Source organism: Ambystoma mexicanum, chromosome 12 (assembly GCF_040938575.1).
Source record: "Ambystoma mexicanum isolate Mex_15411 chromosome 12, UKY_AmexF1_1, whole genome shotgun sequence".
In the NCBI taxonomy this organism is placed as follows: domain Eukaryota; kingdom Metazoa; phylum Chordata; class Amphibia; order Caudata; family Ambystomatidae; genus Ambystoma; species Ambystoma mexicanum.
The window spans coordinates 743,934,544-743,956,918 of record NC_090936.1 but is presented as its reverse complement, the minus strand read 5'-3'; the positions used below and the strand labels follow the sequence as shown (position 1 = coordinate 743,956,918).

The following is a 22,375-nucleotide window of genomic DNA, read 5'->3' as shown; positions in this document are numbered from 1 at the left end:
ATATTGTGTCTGAACATTACATGCAAATCAGCCAATAAATAAATCTTTAAGTAGGACTATCAATTGTGTTTGAATATTGAGGACTATGGTTATGCTTGAACAATAGAGCCTTTAAGGAGGAATATTATCTTTATTTTTGTTTGATTAATAAACAGCAAGCCTGACCAATCAGAATAAAGCTCTAGAGTCTTCTCTAAGGAACATGTCACCAACCTGATATGTTAATCTTGTGCTGGCGCAGAAGCTTTGCTCCATATGTAGAAAACAGTCTTAAACTACGACTGCTCCTGAAGCATCTGCTTTCTCAAGGTCTGCCTGAGAAATGACTATGTACTTCTTTCAGGAGAGCATATACCTTCACTTGTTTGTTTCCCTGCTCGTGGCTTGGGCTATGTAGAAGCAATGGCAGGAAGCTCCAGGTTTTGTTTCTCTAATATCCATTACAGCTGACTCTTGTGCAGTGACCTGGACTTCTAGCGGTCCTTAATGATGATGGGTAAGAGTCACCGTATTTCAGTTGCACCTGCCAGTGAAACAAACTCCCGAGAACTCCGAGCAACATCGATCACAACAACCATTCGCAATTGCAACTGTTTGGGATTGTGTGTAGGCATGGGAAAGTCATTTGCCAAGCACTGGAATAGTGGTAATAACTGACCAATGATAGCAGCAGCTGCAAAATGGTGCGAGTACCTGGGCATATAATAGCAGTGTCTGGCAAATGCCTAAAGCTTATACTCCAGTCAAAACAGTAGGCTTTGACGTGCTTTTTAATAGGACTTTAGTGAAGGACATGCATAGTGCTTATAAATCATGTAGCTAAAGGCAGACCTGGTTATGGCATTTCTATTACATGAGTAGCTCCTTTACAGCTACAATTAAGTCATTCACTTTCCGAAGACTGCTTTATAAAAAACACTGCAAGGCACTTTTAGCTATATTTATCAAACCTTGCAATCAAACTGTGAGCTCAAAGAGATCATGGAGGGATATCTTTTGAACGGGGTGGGGCTGCCAAGTGGGTGGCAGTGGCCATCAGGATTAACTTGGGTGGGTAAATAACCAAACGCCTTCAAACTTTGGATCACTTGTCATATGTAATTTCTCCCTAGCTGTACTCCAATGCAATGGTTTCGGTTTATAGCTAAGAACCACCTAATAGCCAAAACTAAAAATGAATTTGCTGGTGTAAATGCCTTTGTCACAGAGTTTAGTTCGCCTGTGCACAGTCTCCCAATTTGGCACGTGGTAAAAGACAACGAGCGAAGCATTTTCTATCAGTATGCATCGATTAGCCCCTGATGAAAAGGCTCGTGTAACGAATGACTGACTGCTCATAATGTTTCTTTACATTTCCACCCCACCGCTGAAGCAAGTTAAAAAGGCGCCTGCAGTGAAGGGCCCACGATTCCCTGGTCCTGGAAATCTGTACCTTGCACCTATAGTGTGGAGAGCTGTCCAGTGCAAGTGACAGAAATGTGCCTGGCATACAATATAAGGATGGAGTGTCTGGCTGTGGGTGCAATGCACTCGCAGACACTTCATGCACACACGTAGGGCACTATCACGGAAAAAGATGTGGGTGCAGAACGTGGACACTTTGCCCCTTGAGTTCTGGTTCAATTTTTTTGTTATTTGCTACGATTCTCTTATTAAAATATATGTACCAGCAGTCATTTCCGCGGATTCCCTCGTTCTAGCAGAAGCCCTACTGATCTCTGTATCTCGCCACCATATGCCAGAACTCTGCTCTACCTCGCATATCGGAGCTCTGGAGATGGGCGGTAAGGAGCCCATACACTGCTTCGTGGGATGTTTCAGGCCCCCAGTTTGTCAAATATTTGTCTTGTGGCACCCTAAATATTGACTAAGGAGTATCTGTGGTACAGTAAAGATTTATCAGTATTTTTTATACAGAACAGGTGTATTCTAAAGAAAAGCAAAAGTCTGAATAGTGAAAGGTGTTTTCCACCATGGCTCGCGATAAGAGTTTCAAGTGGTAGTGATTTTTTGATGTTTGAAGTGAAATACTTTTTTAGGGAGGAAAAAGAGTAATTAACATTCCAAATGATTTTTTTTTAACTGGGTATACATCTCTTTTTCAGTCGATAATTCCTTGCACCTACTAATTCTTGCGAATGAACGTATACTTGTTTACCTTAACATACTATCAGAGCTCCTCACTAAGGCACTCCTCTGCTGGTACCATTGATCTAAACATTTCACTGGCGCACTGTGGGTGGAAACAGGGGTAAGGGGAAGCATGCATGTGCTTTTTGTTAATTCGTTTTTATTGTATTCCCTATTTTCTTGTTCGGAGCATGTGCATGCTTTTATGTAAACGTGACTGGTGCGGGGCTTGTCTGTAGTGCTGCTTGTCCCTCACTTCGACCTCATTTTTTCACAAGAAAAAATATTTTGCGTTTTTGGCGTTTGTTGCATATGTGCAGACTAGTTTCTAATGGGAAGGAGACACTGGTAAACATATATTTAAAAACGTGCACAGCTAGTCGGGCCCATTAGATTGGACCATGTGGTGTACGATAGACCTCGTAAATGATATCGAGGAATACGTGATGTACCAAAGACTGACTAACATAACAAAAAAAAGTACTAGTTTTAGAAATATTACTGTGGCAGAGCAAAGCAATTGAGTTGTGGCACTGCTTGTGTTAGGATGTAGCAGCTCGCTCTTGGGTGTTCGTGGGCATGAACATCCTATGCCCAATATGGTGCCCTGTTTATCTGTAGTAATGAAGCAGTACGCACGTTCTAGTCTTTCTAGAACAAACGCGTACTGCAGTGACGCTTTTTTCAACCGGCAAAACAAAAGCCAATTGAAAAAAGTAACGCCAATACTATCCCGATATTAAAAACCCAGAATACTAATGGCAATATGCCCCTAGCCTGTGGGCCATTACCACCTAATGGTAATGCCCCTGGGGCCTCGTTAAGGCCTTCGCTACCCTTGGGCCTATAACTATGGGCCCACCGGATCGGGGCTTATTGCAAAAATACATACTTCTTAACCAAGTGTGCCTTCAGCCACTTGATTTCTAAGCAATACAGCATCCCTCCACAGAGCCTTAAATACACACTTTGACTGTTTTTAGGATACATATATGGCCAATTTGTCCCAACTTTCACTGAAAAGTCTAATTTGCAGCAGTCCGGGTAAGCGGCACTCAAATGGTTAAAGTACTTAGCTTGTATTATTTTTATTTTTTTCTCTTGTATAAAAGTAGTTATTTTAGTAACGTTACCATTGACCTGTACTAACATGGTATTCATTTTATTTTGATGATTGGTAGAAAACTTTAAAATATAAAAGTTGTAATTAAAAAAAATATATATGAATTAGGGGAATATGCCAGCGGAAAATATCAAACTGATTTGGCAAATCCTTGTTTGGCTTTATTGTTGATTTAGATCTGTAATTAGCTGATATAGATCTGTAATTAGCTGATATATAGGGAAGATAGTGAAATTGCCAGAAATAATTTAAATGGGGCAACAGTTTATTAAAATATGGAATTTAATTGTGATGGCAGTCAGGTATATTAGACGCTATTTGGGAGCTGGCAACCCTAGCTACATGTTTTCCTCTTGTGTTTGTGATTTGATGACTGACCTAATGTAGTACCTCATAAAAAGTGCGATATAATATCGAATGTTCTTTCTCTCACAGAGACTCCAACCATCATGTTAAAGTAAAGCAAAAGGTTTCAGTGCTGAACATGCTAAAGAAATTTGACAAAATAAGATTCAGAGGTCACAAGAGGGATGAGTTCCTTGATTTAGCGGAATCTCCGAATGCATCAGACACTGAATGTGGTGATGAAATACCATTGAAAGTACCCCGAACATCTGTCCGAGACAGTGAAGAGCTAAGGGACCCTGTAAGTATATTTGTTTTGTATGCTTTATTCTTGCAAGCATCTAGACCCGTTCATAGGCTGCATTGCATGAATGTTTTCATTAAATTTGCAGTCTGTTTTTTAATACACAAAATAAGTACAACTACTAAGATTGGTGGCATACAAATGGTGTTCCAGGCACGTGCTTTCTTCCATTTCTGTAGTAGCCCGGTGACGAAAGGAGAGGAGATAGTGGCTCGGGCACAGGTCCAGGGGTATAGAAGTGTGCAATGGGCCAATTTCACTGCACAGTGGATGATGGAGGAGGGAGAGGACCTGTGGTGGCAGAGGTAAAGTAGGGCAAAGGTTGCAATTGCTAATTAGGCTGGTTGGTACCTGCATATAATGCCTGCAGTGCAAGCAACCTGATCAACTGGCATACAACTACCGGTTGTTTATACATGTCCAGTTATAAAACCCTACAAAGATTAGATAAGTGATAGTGGCAGCACTGGTCATTGTGTCTACCCTAACATCCACAGAATTTGCACCGGCACTGGGACAGCACATGTTGGGCAATTGCAACCGTGTTGCCAGTCAATGTTCCAGAACGAAGATCAAATGGGTCTGTTAGTTCTGGTCTAAATACGGCATTATAGCAAATCCAGGGGGCAAACACAAAATAATCCCAGTTTAACTCGAGTAGTCTTCTTTGACAACCCAAGTACATTACCTCATTAAAGTCCCAGTTTATTCTCAGTTTGACAAACACACTTTACTACCAATTTGTTTAAAAAAAATAGTATATTGCTAGTTTGACATTTCCTGTTTGCATAATCCTGGAATATTTCACATTGCCCAATGCCAGTACTTTCCATTTTGCCAATCCTTACAATCTCCCATTTTGACAATTCCAGTTGATTACAATTTAGGCACTCCCAAAACTCCCTGACAAACCTAACAAATTGCCTGGTTGACAATTCTAATATATTCATAGCTTTTACTATCCTAGTATATTCCCTGTTTGACAATCTTAATAAACTCACGTGTTTGACAATTCTAGTATATTTTGGGGTTGACCCTCCTAAATCAATCTGGGTTGGCAACTCCACTATCTCTATTTGCGATATTATGGTCCTTGTATTTTTCCAGTTTTCAAAATTACAGTATATTTCCATGTTGACAATCCCTGGATTTTCCAGTTGTGCACAGTATCCACTCCATACATTTCTACTATACTCTATTATCACAGTAGCACTGTATACCACGCCAGTATATTCCCAGTTTACTGTTTTGGGGGGCATGGTATCACAAGTAGACACTGACACAAGAGCTGCACTTTTCGAAACAATTATTGATGGTTTAAAAGTGGTTGGAAAACTCCTATCTTGCCCTAGAACTAAGATGAGAGTATTCTCGACCATGAAACAAAAAGAAAATACAGTCCTAGTCAGTCCTTAGTCATAATAAAATGTCATATACTAATAGACCTAATGCCTGCCCTCTTTCTAATACAATAAATGTGTAAAGGGAATGTGTAATGCAAAAAGGAAAATCAGTGTTCAAAAGAAATGTCGGTATGGCTGAGTAAACTCCCTTCCCCATGTTTTGTAGCACGGGGTAAGGTGTCACACTTGGGACCTTGCGAGACACTCTGGCTTCGGACACAAGGATGCGGTTCAGTTTGTGGACCAAGGCCCACTTGGCCTTCCACAAAAAGTCACTAGTTTATCCTCTGGACCTCTCGGCTTTCTCTCATTCCAGCCAAGATCCCCTTTTAGCTTGTAATACAGTTCAACAAAGGTTTGTATCCTTCAGTACAGGATTCCCTCGGCCAGGCTCAAACCTTTCAATCACAATTTGTGGGGGTTCCCTTCACCAAGCTTCAATCACACCTTCATAGACTTCCCTCTGTCGGGTTCAAGCCTCCTTTCACTTTCCTTTCACTTTCCTTCTGCTGTCGAAGATTTTCAAAACTGTGAAGCTTTTGCTCTTACCTCGGCATGACCACTTTGACCTTGTTTCCTCAAATGTCACTTTTTCTCTCTTACACTGATGCCTCTTGGTAAATGTAGTTTCGAGCACAGTACTTATTTCAAAGTTCAAAGATATCTCTCACACCCATGTTTCCCTCTGTCGCGATCAAGACCTAACGGTTCAAATCTTGCATTTCAGTTTTTTTCTCTTCCCGATGCTTCTATGCCATCAGACATTTTACAAAGACTTTCGATTGGGCAATCTTCTTTGACCAGACCACTCTGTTACTTTGTATCTTTAGTTTACAGTTCTTTACAATGCTTTGCTTTGTCTCGTGTCTTTTTGGCACCCACACAACCTTCATTTGTCGTATACTGTTGCCATCAAGTTTAATTTACACAGACCAGACTTTCATTGCTTTCATCAACTCACCAGCTGTGTTAATTCATTTTCGTCTTTCGTGGCTTTGATCCTGAAGTCAAGGCCGATACCACAACTGCTGCTGCACCTCCGCAACACTGCAGTTTACCTGAAAGGGTGACTGGTATCCTTGAAACACAAAAATGTTTTGTTTCTTCTCTCTAGCTGGGCTTCATTGTCCAACCTTCAAGGCTCTTCAGAGGTAATAATCTCTCGCCGGGATGTGCAAGATTTCTCTGTACCTTGGTTCCGTCCCTCCGCCTGTCGCTCTGCTCAGTCTGGTTCGCCGTTGCCCTGGAAGAACTGCTCCTTCTTGTGCGTCGCCTTGCTCGGTGTTTCTCAGGAACTTCAATTGGGTTTAAAAAACACCTATCTAATCCTAACTCAAAATATGAGCGAGCTACGACCATCAAATAAAAACGCAGTCCTAGTGGTGTCTTTGTCAAAATAGAAGGGCCTATATTAATAAACCTATTGCGAATCCTTGCATCCAAATACAAATAGTGTGGAAAACAATGTAATGCAAAAGAAAAGTGTTCAAGAAATATGTCAGGAGATTTGAGCCGTTGGCTCCCCTTCCCCATGTTTTCAGCATGGTACAAGGCGGCACATTCAAGCTTAGCACATACTCTGGCTTCTCTAACATGAGGATGCAGTTCAAAACCTCAACATCAGGGCCTTCTGTGCCAAAATCTCTTTTCCATTCATAGTCTCTTATTTCAGAGGGCCTGATGCGACAAACAAACATTCAAAGTTTCTTTCTTCTCAGGATTCTCACTTGAGAAATTTTGCATGTGATTCAGTGTTCACCTCGGGTCTCCCTCCGCCGGGTCCAGACCCACTTTGACACAATGTTCTCAGGATTTTCACATACTCTATTTCTCGGGTGATTCACCGTTCACCCTGGGTGCCCCTCCGGCGGGCTAAGACCCACTTTAACACCACACCTTCAATTGATCTCCCTTTGTCGGGCTCAGCCCAAATTTATTTACTTTTCCAAACTTTCTTTACTTCATCGAAATTGAAGACTTTGGATTCTGCGCTGGATTTTGCTCGACCCATCGCAGGACCACTTTGATTACCAATTCTTCGTTCGCTCTCTAAAACTTTCACTTCTGTCACTTCTCAACTCGATCCCTTACAGAGACCTTCGATTGTGCACCCATACGGTGCTGGACCACTCTTTCAAAAGTATTGTAGCTTTTCCTTTCAAAGTTTGAACACTCAACAGCAGTTCAATTTTACTTGCGTCTTTTATTGCACGCGTTTTAACAATGTTCGTTCCAGCGCTCGCCATACAATGTTGCTTTTTGCAACCTTGGCTTCAACACAGAGTGGTCTTGTATCACTGCCCAACTCACCGGCTGTGTTGATTTCACTGACGCTGCTTTGTTTTTGGAGTCAAGGTTGGTACCATGGCAGCTGCTGCTTCTCCCCGCCTTGATTACTGACGTGGAAGGGGCCCGGGTATCTCGACACACAATGCAGGATTCTTCAGCCTGTGTAACGCTTACCTTAAACTCTGCGGGGACACCATTCCACTTAACTACTTCTTTTTTATCAGGGTGCGTTGCTTCTCTCTTCTCTAACTAGACTGATCACCAAGCCCACGAAGAGTCTTATGTTATGGTATGGTGGGCTATCCATCCTGCTTCTATGCAGGGGCGCATGTTCTGTAGATGGGGAATTCAGAGCACAAAAGAGAGAAGGGTTCCTCGCTAACAGGGGGGAAATGGAGGTTGCTGAGGGTATTAGAGTCAGGAAAGGGAAATTCCTAGTGCAATTGTGATGCTGCAAGGAATAATCTCTGAGGAGAGAACACCTTTTAAAAGTAAGCGGTTGTACTGCTAACACTGTTCTGAACTGAGGAAGCCCTTCCTATAAAACTCGAAATGATGATCGAATAAGGGATAACACAAGGTGCTTATGTATGTAACTAACTTCAGACTTGTACACTCTGGGAGGGACTGGAGAGAAATAATCCTAAACCAAGAAAATGCTATCACCACACGGAAATTCTCCTGTAACTGCAGAGCCAATTGGAATACTACTTGGCTACTGGAAGTGGGAAGCTAATGTGTTCACCTACTACAAACTTGCAGATGAAAAAACTATGTGGCAAACAAAACCAGTGTGTTCAGAATCAATTATCTCGGGTACATTCGTGAGGCGCCAAGACTCGTGACTGAACACGCAGGTCATGAGGAAAAGTTTGTCATAAAAACGAGGGAATGTACACAGTAAACACAACGCGCAACACAAGCGCTTCTGGCAACCATAAAAGCTTTCAAAACACCAAGCTACTTGCGGTTATGCTGAGGTAGGAGAGAAAACACACAGAGCTGATTTTCTCTCAGAACACCTCGCTAACGCCAAAAGCCGAGGACAGACGGGATAGGCAGGAGACTGGGCACCGAGGCAAATGAAAAGGAATTAAATAACAGAAACAGTGGATAAACTATGGTGGAGACTAAGGACAGGATCAGGGAATTCTTCTGACTGAAAATCCGGACCGCGGTAAGCGTCACTGCGAAGGCAAAGACGCGAAGCACGGAACGAACAGGGGGAGGGGCTTAAATACTATGGAAGCTGCTGCAACTAGACCGCTGTCTCATATTAAGGTGCATGCTCAGACAGCCATGATACAAGATGAGGAAGTGTTTTTTAATTCAGCTAACCCACTATGTTCTGTCTACCCTTGGACCAGGAATTGTAGGCAACTAATCAGGAAACCTTGGAGATCTTTTTAAGAGGGAAACCCCTGGTCATGACAGCCTGGTTTCCTGGCCTTAAGCTTTCTATTCTCGAGGGCTCTTGAAAGTAACGGTTCCTTGTCGGAAAGGTCAAGTGAATTTCCCTCCTTGCAATCCCCTCCTGTTCTGCCTTCTTTTTTCTCCCGTTCAGCTGCGGTCTCGAAACCGCTGTTTCCTCGTGTGCTTTGCCTCGCTCGGTGTACTCTCATGCTCCGCCGTTTATCCGTGTGTGGAAGCTTGATGGAAGTCAGGTCTGTGTGATGGTCAGTAATTGCCTGACCTCGTCTGACCATTGTATTGGGACACTTGAGGTACACTGCTTGGGTGTTAGTCTATTTTCTCCCATAGCGGGCTGTCTGTGTGAAAGGGTTTGTGTTGTGAAGGGGGGGGGGTAGAGTTCCTACGTATCCCACCTGGTAGGATGAGGTAAAGGTGTTATAGGGAAATGTATATCGCGTCTCACCATCCGGTGTCCCACTCTGAAGACCCCTGACCCAGGTAATCCTCCCGCACTGGTCCACTCCCAGGAACTGTATCCACAAGCAATGGCCCTGTTCTGGCCACCTGGATGACAGATCCCCGGGGACTAGTTGGTGAGATACATTCTGGTTTCTCACAATAGGATGGGACAGGGGTATTGGGAAAGGGGGATACCATGTCTCGCCATCAGGTGTTCCTCCCCCACTCCCCAAGATCCCCTCACCCAGGTGATCCTCCTGCACTCGTCCACCCCCAGGGTGTGGATCCAAAAGCGATGGCGGTGCCTTGGCACCTGAGCAAGGGATGCCCGAGGTTTAGGCAGTGAAATACCCTCTGGATTTTCACATGTTGCGTAATTGTTATAATTCCATTGTGTTATTACACAAGTTCATTACATGTTGCAGTACATCTTGTGAAGTTTGGATTTTCTTCAGCACTCGGGTGAACTGTCAACCTTTCCTGGAGAACCATGATTTCATACCTAGTGATAAACCTCCACCAGTCTGGGTTGCCTCCTTCTGGTACGATACCTGCACAGTTTTAAGCAGTAAGGCAGGTTTTATTCGATGGGAAGCAATTTTTGGGTGGGCTGTGACATCATAGCAGGCCGATATGACATTCAGAATGATGTGTAGTTGCTGAATGGGTTCAATGGAACTACTGTGCAACAATAACCACACTTTAAAGACCATCTCATAGATTGATAATCTGTGCAGCCTCCCTGACCCAGGCTTGACCCACATTTCCTGTCCTAACCCTTATCCTCTAGCTGTAACCCTCTACATCTCCTTTAAATCTTTCTAGCTGATGGCAGATGTGGGACCGCCGGCCATTTCAATTTGACCCTTCTCAACCGGCCGTTTACTGCAAACGAACTAGTGTTTAGCCTGTCCTGGGATTTTATTTAAGTGCTGCAATGTTCTCACTTATGCTGGAGCCTGCTTTGGGTATACACTGTGTAAGGAAGGCATGGAATCAAACGGTGACGACAGACCCAAGTTTTCACAGTTGAAGGGTGTTTATTGAACTTCAATGGCTTGGTTAAACGACTATCTAATCCTAAATCTAAGGATGGGAGCAAGCTACGACCATAAAATAATGAATAACGCAGTCCCAGTGGAGTCTATGTCAAAATAAAAGGGCCTATACTAATAAACCTATTGCCAATCCTTACTTCTAACTACAAATGGTGTGGGATAACAATGTATGTAAAAGAACAGTGTTCAAGAAAGAATATGCTGGGATAGTTGAGCAGTTGGCTTCCCTTCCCCACATTTTCAGCACAGGACAAGGCAGCATGTTTCAGCCTCGCACACACTCTGGATTTGCTGCCACAAGGATACAGTTCAAAGCATAGATATCAGGGCCTTCTGTGCCAAAGTCTCTTTACCATTCAAAGTCTCTTATTCCAGAGGGACTGACATAACAAACTAGCACTAAATGTTCCTTACTTATCAGGTTTTTCACATTTAAGTTCTCAGATACACTATTCACCATGGGTCTCTCTCCTTCAGGCCTGAACCCCCTTTTGCACTATATTCACGATTGGGCTCCTTCCATCGGGCTCGGACCGTGAATCTCCTTCATTCGGGCTTGGACCCCTTAAACACAATGTTCTCACTTGGTCTCCTTTGTTCGGGCTTGGACCATATAAAAAACCGAAGACTTTCGATTGTGCAATGGATTTTGCTTTTACCGTTGCAGGACCACTTCGATTCGCTTCATCTCTCATTCTCTACTTTTCCTTTCTGTTACTTTTAGCTGGACACCTTACAGAGACCTATGATTTAGCACACTCGCAGTGCCGGACCACTCTGTCACAGGTGTTGTATCTTTCCTCTCTTGGGTCAAACATCCATTAGCAATTCAGCTTGCCGAGCGTCTTTCATCACACTCTTTATAAATTTTGCTTCTTGCGCTCTTTATACAATGTTGCCGCTTGCAACCTTGACTTCAACACAGACGGTCTTGCATCGGTCTCCCCATCTCACCGACTGTGTTCGTTCTGGTGCTGCTTTCAATCTTGGAGCCAAGGACAGTACCACAGCAGCTGCTGTACCTCCCCTACTTGATGAGCCACTTCGGAGGGCCTTGGGTATCAATGCAGGATTCTTCATTCTTGTTTCCTGGCCTTGCGCTGTTCACTCCGAATGGACTTTGGAAAGTAGCGCTTTTCTGTCAGAATGGTCAAGGGTATCTCCCTTCTGGTACACCTTTCTTGGTTTGCTGTCTTTATCCCTTCTTTCACCTGTCGTCTAGAAAACAATGTTCCTTTGTTTGCTTTGCCTCGCTCAGAGTGTGCTCCCGTGCTATGTTTTTTATCTGTGTGGGGAAGCTTAATGGAAGTCAGGTGTTGGTGGTTACCATTAATTGCCCGACTATAGTAGGGGTGGGACATGTCAGGTACACTGCTCGGGTGTGAGTATGTTTTCTACCAGAGCGGGCTGTCCATGTGAAAGTGTTTGTGTAGTGAAAGTAGGGTGGGGGTAGAGTTCCTAAATATCCTACCGGTTCGGATCTTTTAAAGGTTTTACAGGGAAGAGGATATCGCATCTTGCCCTCCGGTGTCCCACTCCCAGTCCCCAAAGACCCCACACCCAGGTGATCCTCTCGCACAGGTCCACCCCCAGGGTCTGGATCCAAAGGCCATGTCCGTGACCTGGCCACCTGGGAGAGAGATTCCTGAGGACTAGCGGGTGAGACACCTTCTGGTTTCTCACAACTGCCATAGCATTTAGCTAAACCTACTACTAGTAACAGTAAACCCCAACCATGACATCCTCCCTGCTCCGTGAAGTACTGCACAGTTGTGTGTTGTTTTTCATAGGAAGGTGGGTTTCCTGTGACTTTCATAGATGACAAGTGCCCAGGAGCTTAATGGGTATCTCCTAGTCGGTGTGGATGGCCTTTTCGGTCTTAATATTATTCTTTGCATTCTGGTTTTTCTAATTTGTTTTTCCGTAGTAAATTGAGGACGATGAATCCCATGATGCTGGAACTAGAGAAGGCGAGTGGGTCGTTCTGAGTTGGACAACTTTAGAGGTTTTAAGCGGCCCATGTCATATGTGACACCCTTTGCCAGTCCTGCCATTGTGTATGATGGACCTGAAAAGCTCATATTTACAATATGAAAAACAGTCACTGCTCCCAGAACGTTTTCTGAGGGGGGTGGTTGAGAATGGCTTATAGTATGTTGCATGATATGTGATTACTGGAGAGCTAAAGGGATATTATCATTTTACGCTTGGAGATTCTGGTCAGTAATGACAGATTGACTAGTCTGATTTCCTACCTGTACTCCCCCTCCCCCCTCTGTATTTGTCGATCGATTGTGCTTTTTTATTTTTGACAGTGGTGTGGTGTTCGGGAAGTCAAAACTCTTGTTAAAAAGAAAAAACATGTAAGCATTCTAGTTTGTAATATTGACCTTGATGTAATTTACTGGCAGTTACAACTACTAGCCCCACACTACTAAAACAGCAATGATCCAATGTCACAGATACAGTGAGAAACACTCCAAGTATTCGAGATGGTTCATGGGTTTTTATTAATATCTTAATGGCCTCCATTGCTGTCCCCCTCTCTCTCTCTCTCTCGCATCTATTAAAGCCAGACGTCCCACAACCCCAGGTAAGTAAATCCTGAATACAGAAGCCTACTGTCTAAACTCTGACTTCTGCTAGAGATTAAGACACAAAGGCTGTTCTCCTTTTCTGTCCATACTCACTCAGCTACTTCCTAGACTGTCCCCACCCTATGCAATGGTTGGAAATGTATCTGTAGGGACACTGGAATGTGCCTTCCAGATTCTCTGCCTGACTGTCTCCTTTATGTCACACCGTCTTCCTTTCCCTCTCACTATCTGTTGTTCTTCTCTCACTACTCTGCTTCTTGTAACTTCTCCTGCCTCTCACTCTACATCTTCCTCCACTGTCCCTCCGTTGACCCACTTTCTTGAAGTCTTGCATCCACCCTTCAATGTTGCCTCTCCCTCCTCCACGCTACTACTGCAACTCCACCAACCTCTTACTAAAACACTCTCCTTTCGTTCTGCCACAAACACCTCAGTCACTCCGTGCACTGTCTCGCCTAACCATACCATTACTCTTCCATGCACACTCACAATACAGTACCCCTTGCACTCACTAACCAATGCCTCCCCTGTTCCAGAAATCGTCACATCATCCACTCCATCGTCTTTTCTCACAATAGTCTCTTGGTCTGATACCTCCACCTCTCGTGACCTCACCCATAGAACCCTCATCTTCCCGTTTCCTGGCTTTAATATCCCTGTCCTTTGATTGGCAGTCTGTCTCTATTCAATTGGGCCCTATCTTCCCCACTCGGGGACACAATGTTTTAAATGGGGGGCAGGGGTGAAGCCCACCCCTTTCGTCTGCACAGGACCTCCCGTGAGGTAGCAATGGCGGTGTGCGTTGTATGATCTCGAAGCTCATGTTAGGGGATCAGTGGCTGCCTCCCCACAAACGTAAGTGCAGTCCCGCTTTAGGCATGGTATAAGCAGAGTGAAATTGGTATCATAATAGACCCCAGCATTCTATGACATGTCTCAGTGGTTGACAAGGGTGATTCATTGCCAGAAGACACTCGCAAGGATGACTTCAGAGAGGGTTTAGGCTGTTTGAAGGGACATTGTCTTATCATTAAATTGAAGGCAGGTACAAAACCTGTTGTAGTGAAGGTCAGTTACTTCCAATTCCTATGAGAAGGGAAGTAACTGAAGAAATAAGGAGAATGGAATGAGAAGGAGTTATCGAACCTGTGAAGGCTTCTGAGTGGGTGACGCCTATAGTAGTGGTGCTCAAACCCAATGACAAGGTTTGTTTATACATTGACCTCAGGGTTCTTAACAGAGAAGTAATTGTGGACCATTTTCCATTGACCAATATCAGAGAGATTGTAAGCAGGGCTGCAGGGGTGATGGTGTTCATTACATTAGACATGGCCTCTGCATACCACCAGGTCAGAGTTCACTTTGACTGTAGGGATTTCACAACCTTTGTAACATCAGTGGGCACTTTCCCCTGTAGGAGAATACCCTTTGGTCTTGTTGCTGCAACCTCCTTCTTTCACAGAAGTATACATGGTTTACTTTGTGGGATGAAAGGTGTCACATGTTTTCAGGATGACATTCTTGGGAATGGTAGGGATTTAGCTGATCATGACTAGAGACTTAGCAGGGTTCTGACAGCTTTAAGTGAGGCTGGGTTGATCTTAGAAAGGGAGAAATGCAAATTTAGGAGACGCTCAATTAGAGTATGTGGGTCACAATTGAAGTAAGAAAGGTGTCGAACCAAGGAAGGAATTAGTGAGAGTGATTGAGGATGCACTGGCTCCAATAAACTGACAACAGGTCATGTCCTTTCTAGGCCTAGTGGAATATTATTCCAAATGTGTGCCACACTTTGCAGGCAGATGCATCAGCATCTGGGAACTGTGCAAGAAAGGAATTCAGTTTAATTGGTCCATTAACTGCCAAAGAGAATTTGAAGACATAAAGAAGGCTATTTCTACTGCACCTGCTTTGACGAATTTTGATACAGAATGATTGACTGATGCCACTGACAAGGGACTTGGGCCAATCCTGATGCAGCTACAAAATGGTGTTTGTTTGTTTGGTGTGGAGAGGATCTTTGCCTTTGGTTCTAGACCTTTGAAAGGGGCAGAGACCAAATATTCTGTGATAGAAAAGGAGGTGCTTAGTGTCATTTGGGCCATCAATACATTGAGGGCCTTTCTGTGGTATAGGTGGTTGTGGTTCACACGGACCACCAAACGGTGGTAGGAATTTTTATGAGCAAAGGTCAGGTCAGTGTGTCCAGGAGGTTTGAGATGTGTTACATCAGTGCAGGGTCATTTTGAGAATGGTTCAAGTACTTGGTCTGAGGCAGACAGATTGGATGCATACCACAGGATTAGAGATGCACTCCGCGTAGAGAGCATGCTATTGTGCAAAGAAGGTCTGGTTGTTCCACCTGCTAGTGTAAGAAAAAGGATTTTGGAGCTTGGTCATGAATGCCATTTAGGAATGACCGCAACCAAAGGACTGCTGAGGGCAGATTACTGGTGGGCTGGACAAGATGGTCCAGTGGAAGAACTGGTGAAAGAGTGTCTCTTGTGTGGCGATTCAGACAAAATGATGAGGGAGGCAGCCCAGCCTCTCAAATAAATTTAATTGCCTGACACGCCATGGGATTTCGTTGCTCTAGATATTTTGGGGCACATATATGGTGAGAGGGGTACGAGGAAATATGTCATTGTTTTGATGGACCTCTACTCTAGATGTGGCGACGGTTCATGACGCAGACACTGTGGCAGTTATAAAGTTCCTTGAGAGGGTTTTACAAAGGGAGGGATATCCTAAATAACTGTTCACAGACAATGGGGTGCAGTTCACCTCGAAGTTCATGAGTTATATAAGGGTGCAGAAGGAGGATACTGACACACAGGTGGCATATTCATTACTATAGACGGTATAGAAATAAAGAGAAAACCTGTCTTTCCCTGTGTCTGAGGGGTTTCCCTGACTCAACCAAAGTGCAAATGGGTTTGTCAGAATGTCATAGTAACTTAAATAGTCCACCGTCCTGTCGCAAAACGTCCCTATCTTTCTCCCTTATACTAAACTATAGGTTGTACCAATGTTCTTGGTCCAGGAGAATGACTCCCTCCTCCTGGACTGGATTGCACCTGGTTTCTTGAATTCCCAGTTTGACACACTGTGAGAAGCCAGGTGTCTCCCTGGCTAATCCCCGGGGGATCAGTCATCCAGGTGGCCAGGACACGGCCATCACTATTGGATCAAGTTCCTGGGGGTGGACCAGTGAGGGAGGATTGGGGGGGTGGGTCCTTGGGGAGTAGGAATGGGACACCGGCAGGTGAGATGCGGTATCCCTCTTCTTTCAACACATTTTCCCCATCCTACCACATAGGATAGTCCAAAACACTGCCCCCCCTTTTCCCCACACGAACACTTTCGCACAACATGAAAGTCAACGGACTAACACCAGAGTCGTTTACCTGACATGTCTCAATACAAGGGTCAGGCAAAGTCAGACAATTGACCAGAATCGCACACACCTGATGGCCCTTTCCCTTCTCCACTAGGATAAAAGGTGTAGCACAGGATGGGAAAGGCAGACCGCATGACGTGAGAGCTAACTCAACATGGCAGTTCAAGAGGAGGAAGAAGAAAGACAGCGCAGACTGAGAGGGTTACGAGGTGAGAAACGACCCTGCCCTTTCAGAACTTGGCCCGTAAAGTCTCTGCAGAGGGAATCATAAGTCTGTGAACAATAGCCAGTGTTGCAGCCAATGTCTAGGGTACATGAGACCCTCCTCTGCTGATAACCAAGCCAGGGAGAGACACAGGTTTCTATGGTACCAAACTTGACTCGAAGAAGAAGAAAGCCAAGCAGTTTATCACAGCCGGTGAGTCGAGGGAAGAGCCAATAAGAAACCGAGCTGTGTTGAACGATAAATAGCTAACCGCTCATTTGAACTTTTGAAGAAGCATAAAGAAACTATTGATGAAAGAGGGGTGAAACCTGCAACAGAGGAGTTAGGCAATATGTGGGTGCTCAGGCAGGAAACTCTGGGCGATTACCCGGTGGTAGAAACTACCGTAACCAGAAGCCCTTGGGGAGAGGCAAAAAGGTGAAAGTGGTCATACAGGGGTCTTGTAAAATCTTCTGTACCGTCGAACGTCTTTGACCGACAGATGATTGGGAAGCTAATACCCCTTGGTGAAATGAGCGCATGAACGGTGTGTTGTAAAGGTTGGCCAGAGTGAACCCGGCAGAGGGAAGCCGACAAAAAGGGGCGTAGCCTGAAGAATTGTTTGAAAAGACATTAAGAATCGTGAAAGTAAGAAGAGCCACAGTAAACCCGAAGGAGGGCTGATGTCTGAAAGGGGTCCGAGCCCGAAAGAGGGAGATCCAGGAGTGGAAAGGTATCACCCAAAGTCCATTGGAAAAGAAACTGTTTGATTTATTGAATACGATTTGTGAAGGGTCAACGCCTGGAAGAGGGGGGACCCAGGGGTGAAGCCATCACCCGAAAGTATACATGAAGCAGCACTTTGTGTTTGTTTGTTGGATACATCGGGCATCGAAGGCAATAGACTTTTTATTGAAAAGAGAAGTAACCATCGAGGAACCTGATAGCTGTAATGGAACCGTCGGCTCGTGCTGGGAAAGCTCGAGCGTGTGCAGTGCTCAGGATATTCACTTTGTCCCATGCTCAAAACGAGGGGAAGGGAGACCCCTGGCAATCACATCCTGGCTTATTATTTGTGAACACTTCTTTGTTTATTGAAACCCTAACCCACACTCTTTCTGTAATTAGTTGTAAATAATTGACAATACATTTTTTTTAGCATAGGCCTTTTTATTTTGACACAATGCCGCAAGGACTGCTTATTTTTCATTTGATGGTTGATGCTTGCTCCCATCTTAGGTTTAGGTTTAGTTTAGGTGTTTTTCCACCGCGCAACTATTGTTCAATAAACCCTTGAACTGTGATCACTTGTCTGTCTTTACTGTTGCCACCATGAGTTCCTCACAGTACCCTCCATCAGCTGTGTGAGATCCCAAAAGACTTCCTTTTGGAATTCTAGATTTTCAACCATATTAATCTGCACATAGAACAACAGTATAAATGTAAATGACTGGAAAACACGAGCAAAAACAAACCACTGAAAAGAGAACACAGAAAATGCAGACTGCAGAATAGTATGGCACTCTAGGTACTTAAGCAGGGCCAGGAAATTGAAGCAACGTCACAGTTAAAGGATATGCTTGGACACACAAGGTGGAAAAGAGGGCTTGCAGGTCAGTAGGGTCCCAAAAGGTTGACCGGGGGACAGTGCCACTTAACAGTACCATGCTCTTCTCTTTAGGGGGTTTTACAGAGGCTGCTTGGCCTGCTAGCTGTAGTCAAGTCGATGTCGGGACTGTTAGTCGATGATATCCCATTGGATGCAATCCCACTGGTGGTCGGCGTCATGTCAGATGGAAGATGCAGGCTCCTGATGGGTCTAGTTGGGGTTAAATGCAGTGAGTTAGATATCTTCCAACAGTTCGAGTATCAGTCTAGTCGGTGGTGTCACAAAATAACACATCGAGTTCTGAGGAAAGTTCATTGTTTTTTATTTAGTTTTTCGGGTGTTGTGACTGTCCCTTTGCCTGTCGTCTCCCCTGGGTTTCCCACCCTAATGTAGGCTCTGTAACCCTCTGTTAGTCTTAATAACAGTAACCCCTACTTTCTTTGGTGCTTGTCCTTATACTAGCAAGGGGTTCCTTAAGTGCAGGCTCACTGACTCCTCTGGGACTTCCTCAACTTCCATACTCTCGCCACAGGTTCATTTTCTAAAGGGAACAGTGCCTGCAGTTGCACTATAGCAATCACCTACACCAGACCCATCCAATCTCAACTTTCCCCCCCACTCTACTTTCTCATTCTGCCTTCCTCCTCCCCACCGGTCTTCTTTCGCTCTGATGTTTCTTTACTCCCATCTCTATCCTTTGATTTTCCCTCTCTCCTTTCTCCTCTTCACTACCACTCTTCCCACACTACTACTCCCACTATGGCACTACTCCTCATACCACTCCTACTATTGCTCCCCTTCAACCAGTACTACTACACTCCAACCAGTACTTGTGCACCCTCCTATCACACAGTACCAGTCTTTTCACTGTTGCTCTTATTCTATCCTCCCTATACACCTATCTCTCACACTGTAGAACCACTAATACTCCTGAAACAATGCCTCACCTTTTCTAACTATCTCTTCCACGATCCACCACTCCTTCTTCCCACCTGCTGGTTTCTTGGTCGTCCTCCACCGATGACCTCACCCAGTACTTCCTGTTTTCTGTCTTCTCTTAAATCTCCCGCCCTTACTTCTGATCGGTGTTCTGTCCCTATGAAATCTAATTGCTTTTGCTTGTCTCAGAAGTGTATGTGCTCTTTGAGGTTTTTCAAGTGGGGCTTACTCACAGTCCACCCGCTCTATGGCTGTTTGCTGCGTAATGGTAGAATACAGAGCTCATTGCCATCGTTTGTGTTTTTGGGCTCTGTCTCTGTGAACGTAAAGCTGAATGTGAACGGTAAGCTGCTGAAATTGTCCCTGGTGGTTTAGAGGTTCAGCTTCCCACAGCAGTCCCCTCTACTGCGGCTTCCCAGTGGGACTGTGTTCTCAGTGACGCTGCACATGCCCTCGGGGCGAAAGGGGATTGGGTCCTCCCTGCATTTACCTTAGGTCGTGTCCCCTTCCCCCATTGTGACAAGGTCAGTTTATTGACCTTGTCTAAGTGGTGAGAAAATGGCTTCTGAAGGTTCGAATCTGCTTTCACAACAGTGAGTTCAATGATGTCCAGCAGATTGAGTTAGTGCTCGAATCGGCTGCTCCCTTCCTGATTAAGCCTATGTTTTGGGTTATTAGAGATGTTCCTCTGTAATGGGTCAAGCCGTTGATACTGATGGTGTGTCCTTGCTCTGCAGGGGAGCATGGCGAGTACCTGCAGGGATTTCTTCCCCTCAGGGAGCCTACGAGTTTCAGTCTAGGTGGATGCATGGCAGGCCTTGGTCCACAGCACTTAACCCCTCTCTCTTCCCAGTGGATGATTAGGGGGCTGGACCTCTCCCCCTGACTTTGATGCCACTTCCATTGAAGAGGACTCTGGAATGGACTGTACTCCAATAGAAGTTTAAAGGTGTATTCTTCCTGATTTCCAAAATCAAGGTGGATTATGAGACCCCTTCCTTATAAGGGCAAAATGTCACAGGGGACTCGAACAAAGTAAGCCTGCTGTAAGGGGTACCATCTCTGTTGGTGTAACAAGTGACCCTTCCCGTCTGACAGCATGCCCAAAATGGCTTGTCATGAAGAAAATGGAAGGAGCAGGAAGTAAGAAAGCCCCAACAGAAAACCAAGATGTTGAAACCTCTTCTCATGCTTCCCTTCACTCTCTGGGTACTCTAACTCCGACCCTGTCTCATTACCGCTGATTTCACAGGCCCACTATAGTGCAGTACCCTAGTATGGCGTTGGCTTTGTCAGTGCTTCCTTTGAAACACGACTCCCATATGATCTTCTACTGAGAGGTCCAGTGGCCTGTAGGAGAGATGTTGCCCTTTCTCCCCTGGAATCAATTGAGGCAGCTACTGACTACTGTCTCTCTGGGCCGACTGGGGACTGTCAGGCTGGCCATGTATCCATATGTCCCTAACCTTGCTGGGCCTAGCTTCACAGGGTTGATACTTGCATGGTTTTGAATTGTCTTGGCTTTAACAATTATGTGCTCTTATCAGTTAGAGATTGCCCTCCCACCATATTGATTAGGCAGAGAATGATCATATTTAGATCAGAGGTGCATAAGTTAAAATGATACCTCTGCTTGCAGTGACTTGGGGGGGTAGAGGGGAGAGGGGGTCACAGCAGCTGTCCGTGATGCACATGTGACCTTTGACCCTGCCCTATGCTGATGAAGAACAGGAGTTGCAGATGTCAGGAGACTGGTGCTTTTTGCATTGAGCTTTATGAAAGAGGGTTATGATTAGCAGACTCCCCTTTCAGGAACAGAGTTACCTGCTGTGATAGGTTCTTTAACCTGACCCTATCAAGAAGTGATGGGGACCCTCTCAGCTTGATGCGAGGCATACCAGTCTGGAAACCAGGGCCAGTCCTACTCCAGAGGGCAAAAGTGGCAGTTGGGAGGGCTCCAGTCCCTGCCCATCCCTAATTCCCCAAATAATTGACTGTGGTGCCACTCTAGATCACTCTGTACCTGTGTTTCCAAATGCTGGCTGTTCTTTCTCTGATTTTTCTAAAGAACTCCAAGAACAAGCCGCCCCAAAAGTTGACCAGACCCACTCAAGGAACGCCTAGAGTCGGCAATTCCCAACTGGCAGCTTAACATAGAACCGCTGTGCGACATGAAAAAAGGGACCAGCATGTATGTGGATGACTCCCCATCAGCTCCCCATGTCTACCTTGCTCGCTTGTAGCAGAGCCTCAAAGCGAAGCTGTGAAACAATCTATCAGCCACTTAAACCAGACTCACTGTTCGCTGGTAAATGAGTCGTGGAGAGGCTCCTTAACTGAGACTATCACAACAAGGACTCGTACAAACTGGAACTCTGGTTGCAGTGGGCCAACATTAACTACTCGTGTTGGACCTGCATGAGAGAAAAGGGTGGGGGCAGGGAGAGCTTGGCTTGGGGAACCAAAAGGGGTGAACAAATGGAGGCTGGAGGGGGAGGATAAAAGGGCAACAGGAAACGGGAAGGTGTTGGTTGTCTGGTGAGGTCGGAGGAAGAGAAGGCCAACAGAAGAAGGAAGGATAGTGGAATGGAGTGTGGAGTCAAATTAAACAAACTTAATTTATTAGCAATTTTGTTCTAATCGTTTTGTTATTAGCAGACGTTATTCATACTGAAGAGATAAAATGAGCAGCAATATACCATTTTGGTGTACTTCCAAAGTAAGACATTAGTAAAATGAATGTCTGTAACATTTACATTTCGAATGGATTGTGTCCTCCAACGTATTCCACATCTTTGACATGTAATGTCCACAGCTGTGAACTTCAGAAACTTTTTCAGCAGAGGGCATCCTGCGTCGATGTCGGGTCGATGTCCGTCAAAGGCGACGTCACCGGATGTTGTAAATAGGACGCACAGCGCCCAAAGCCTCAGTTCTGTTTTTTCCACGAACGTGTTGGTTCGTGAAACTTGGCGCGCCTCGTGACTTTCATCGTTTTTTTCTTCGACCCCCTTCCGACAGCGCGGTCTGGCTTCAAGTCCTGCCGGGACTGCAAGTCAAAAATAAATGTCAATCACCGACCCGCATCACATTTGTTTGTG

General features: G+C 44.9%; 1 protein-coding gene across 2 annotated transcripts in view; it reads left to right on the top strand.

The window, feature by feature from the left end:
* GRAMD4 (GRAM domain containing 4) overlaps positions 1-22,375 on the top strand; it is a 2,133,975-nt gene that overhangs the window by 232,909 nt on the left and 1,878,691 nt on the right. For both annotated transcript variants that reach the window (XM_069629242.1, XM_069629243.1), the window contains exon 2: positions 3,689-3,899. In XM_069629242.1, coding sequence (XP_069485343.1) covers positions 3,689-3,899 — 211 coding nt within the window. The remainder of the gene's footprint in view (positions 1-3,688; positions 3,900-22,375) is intronic.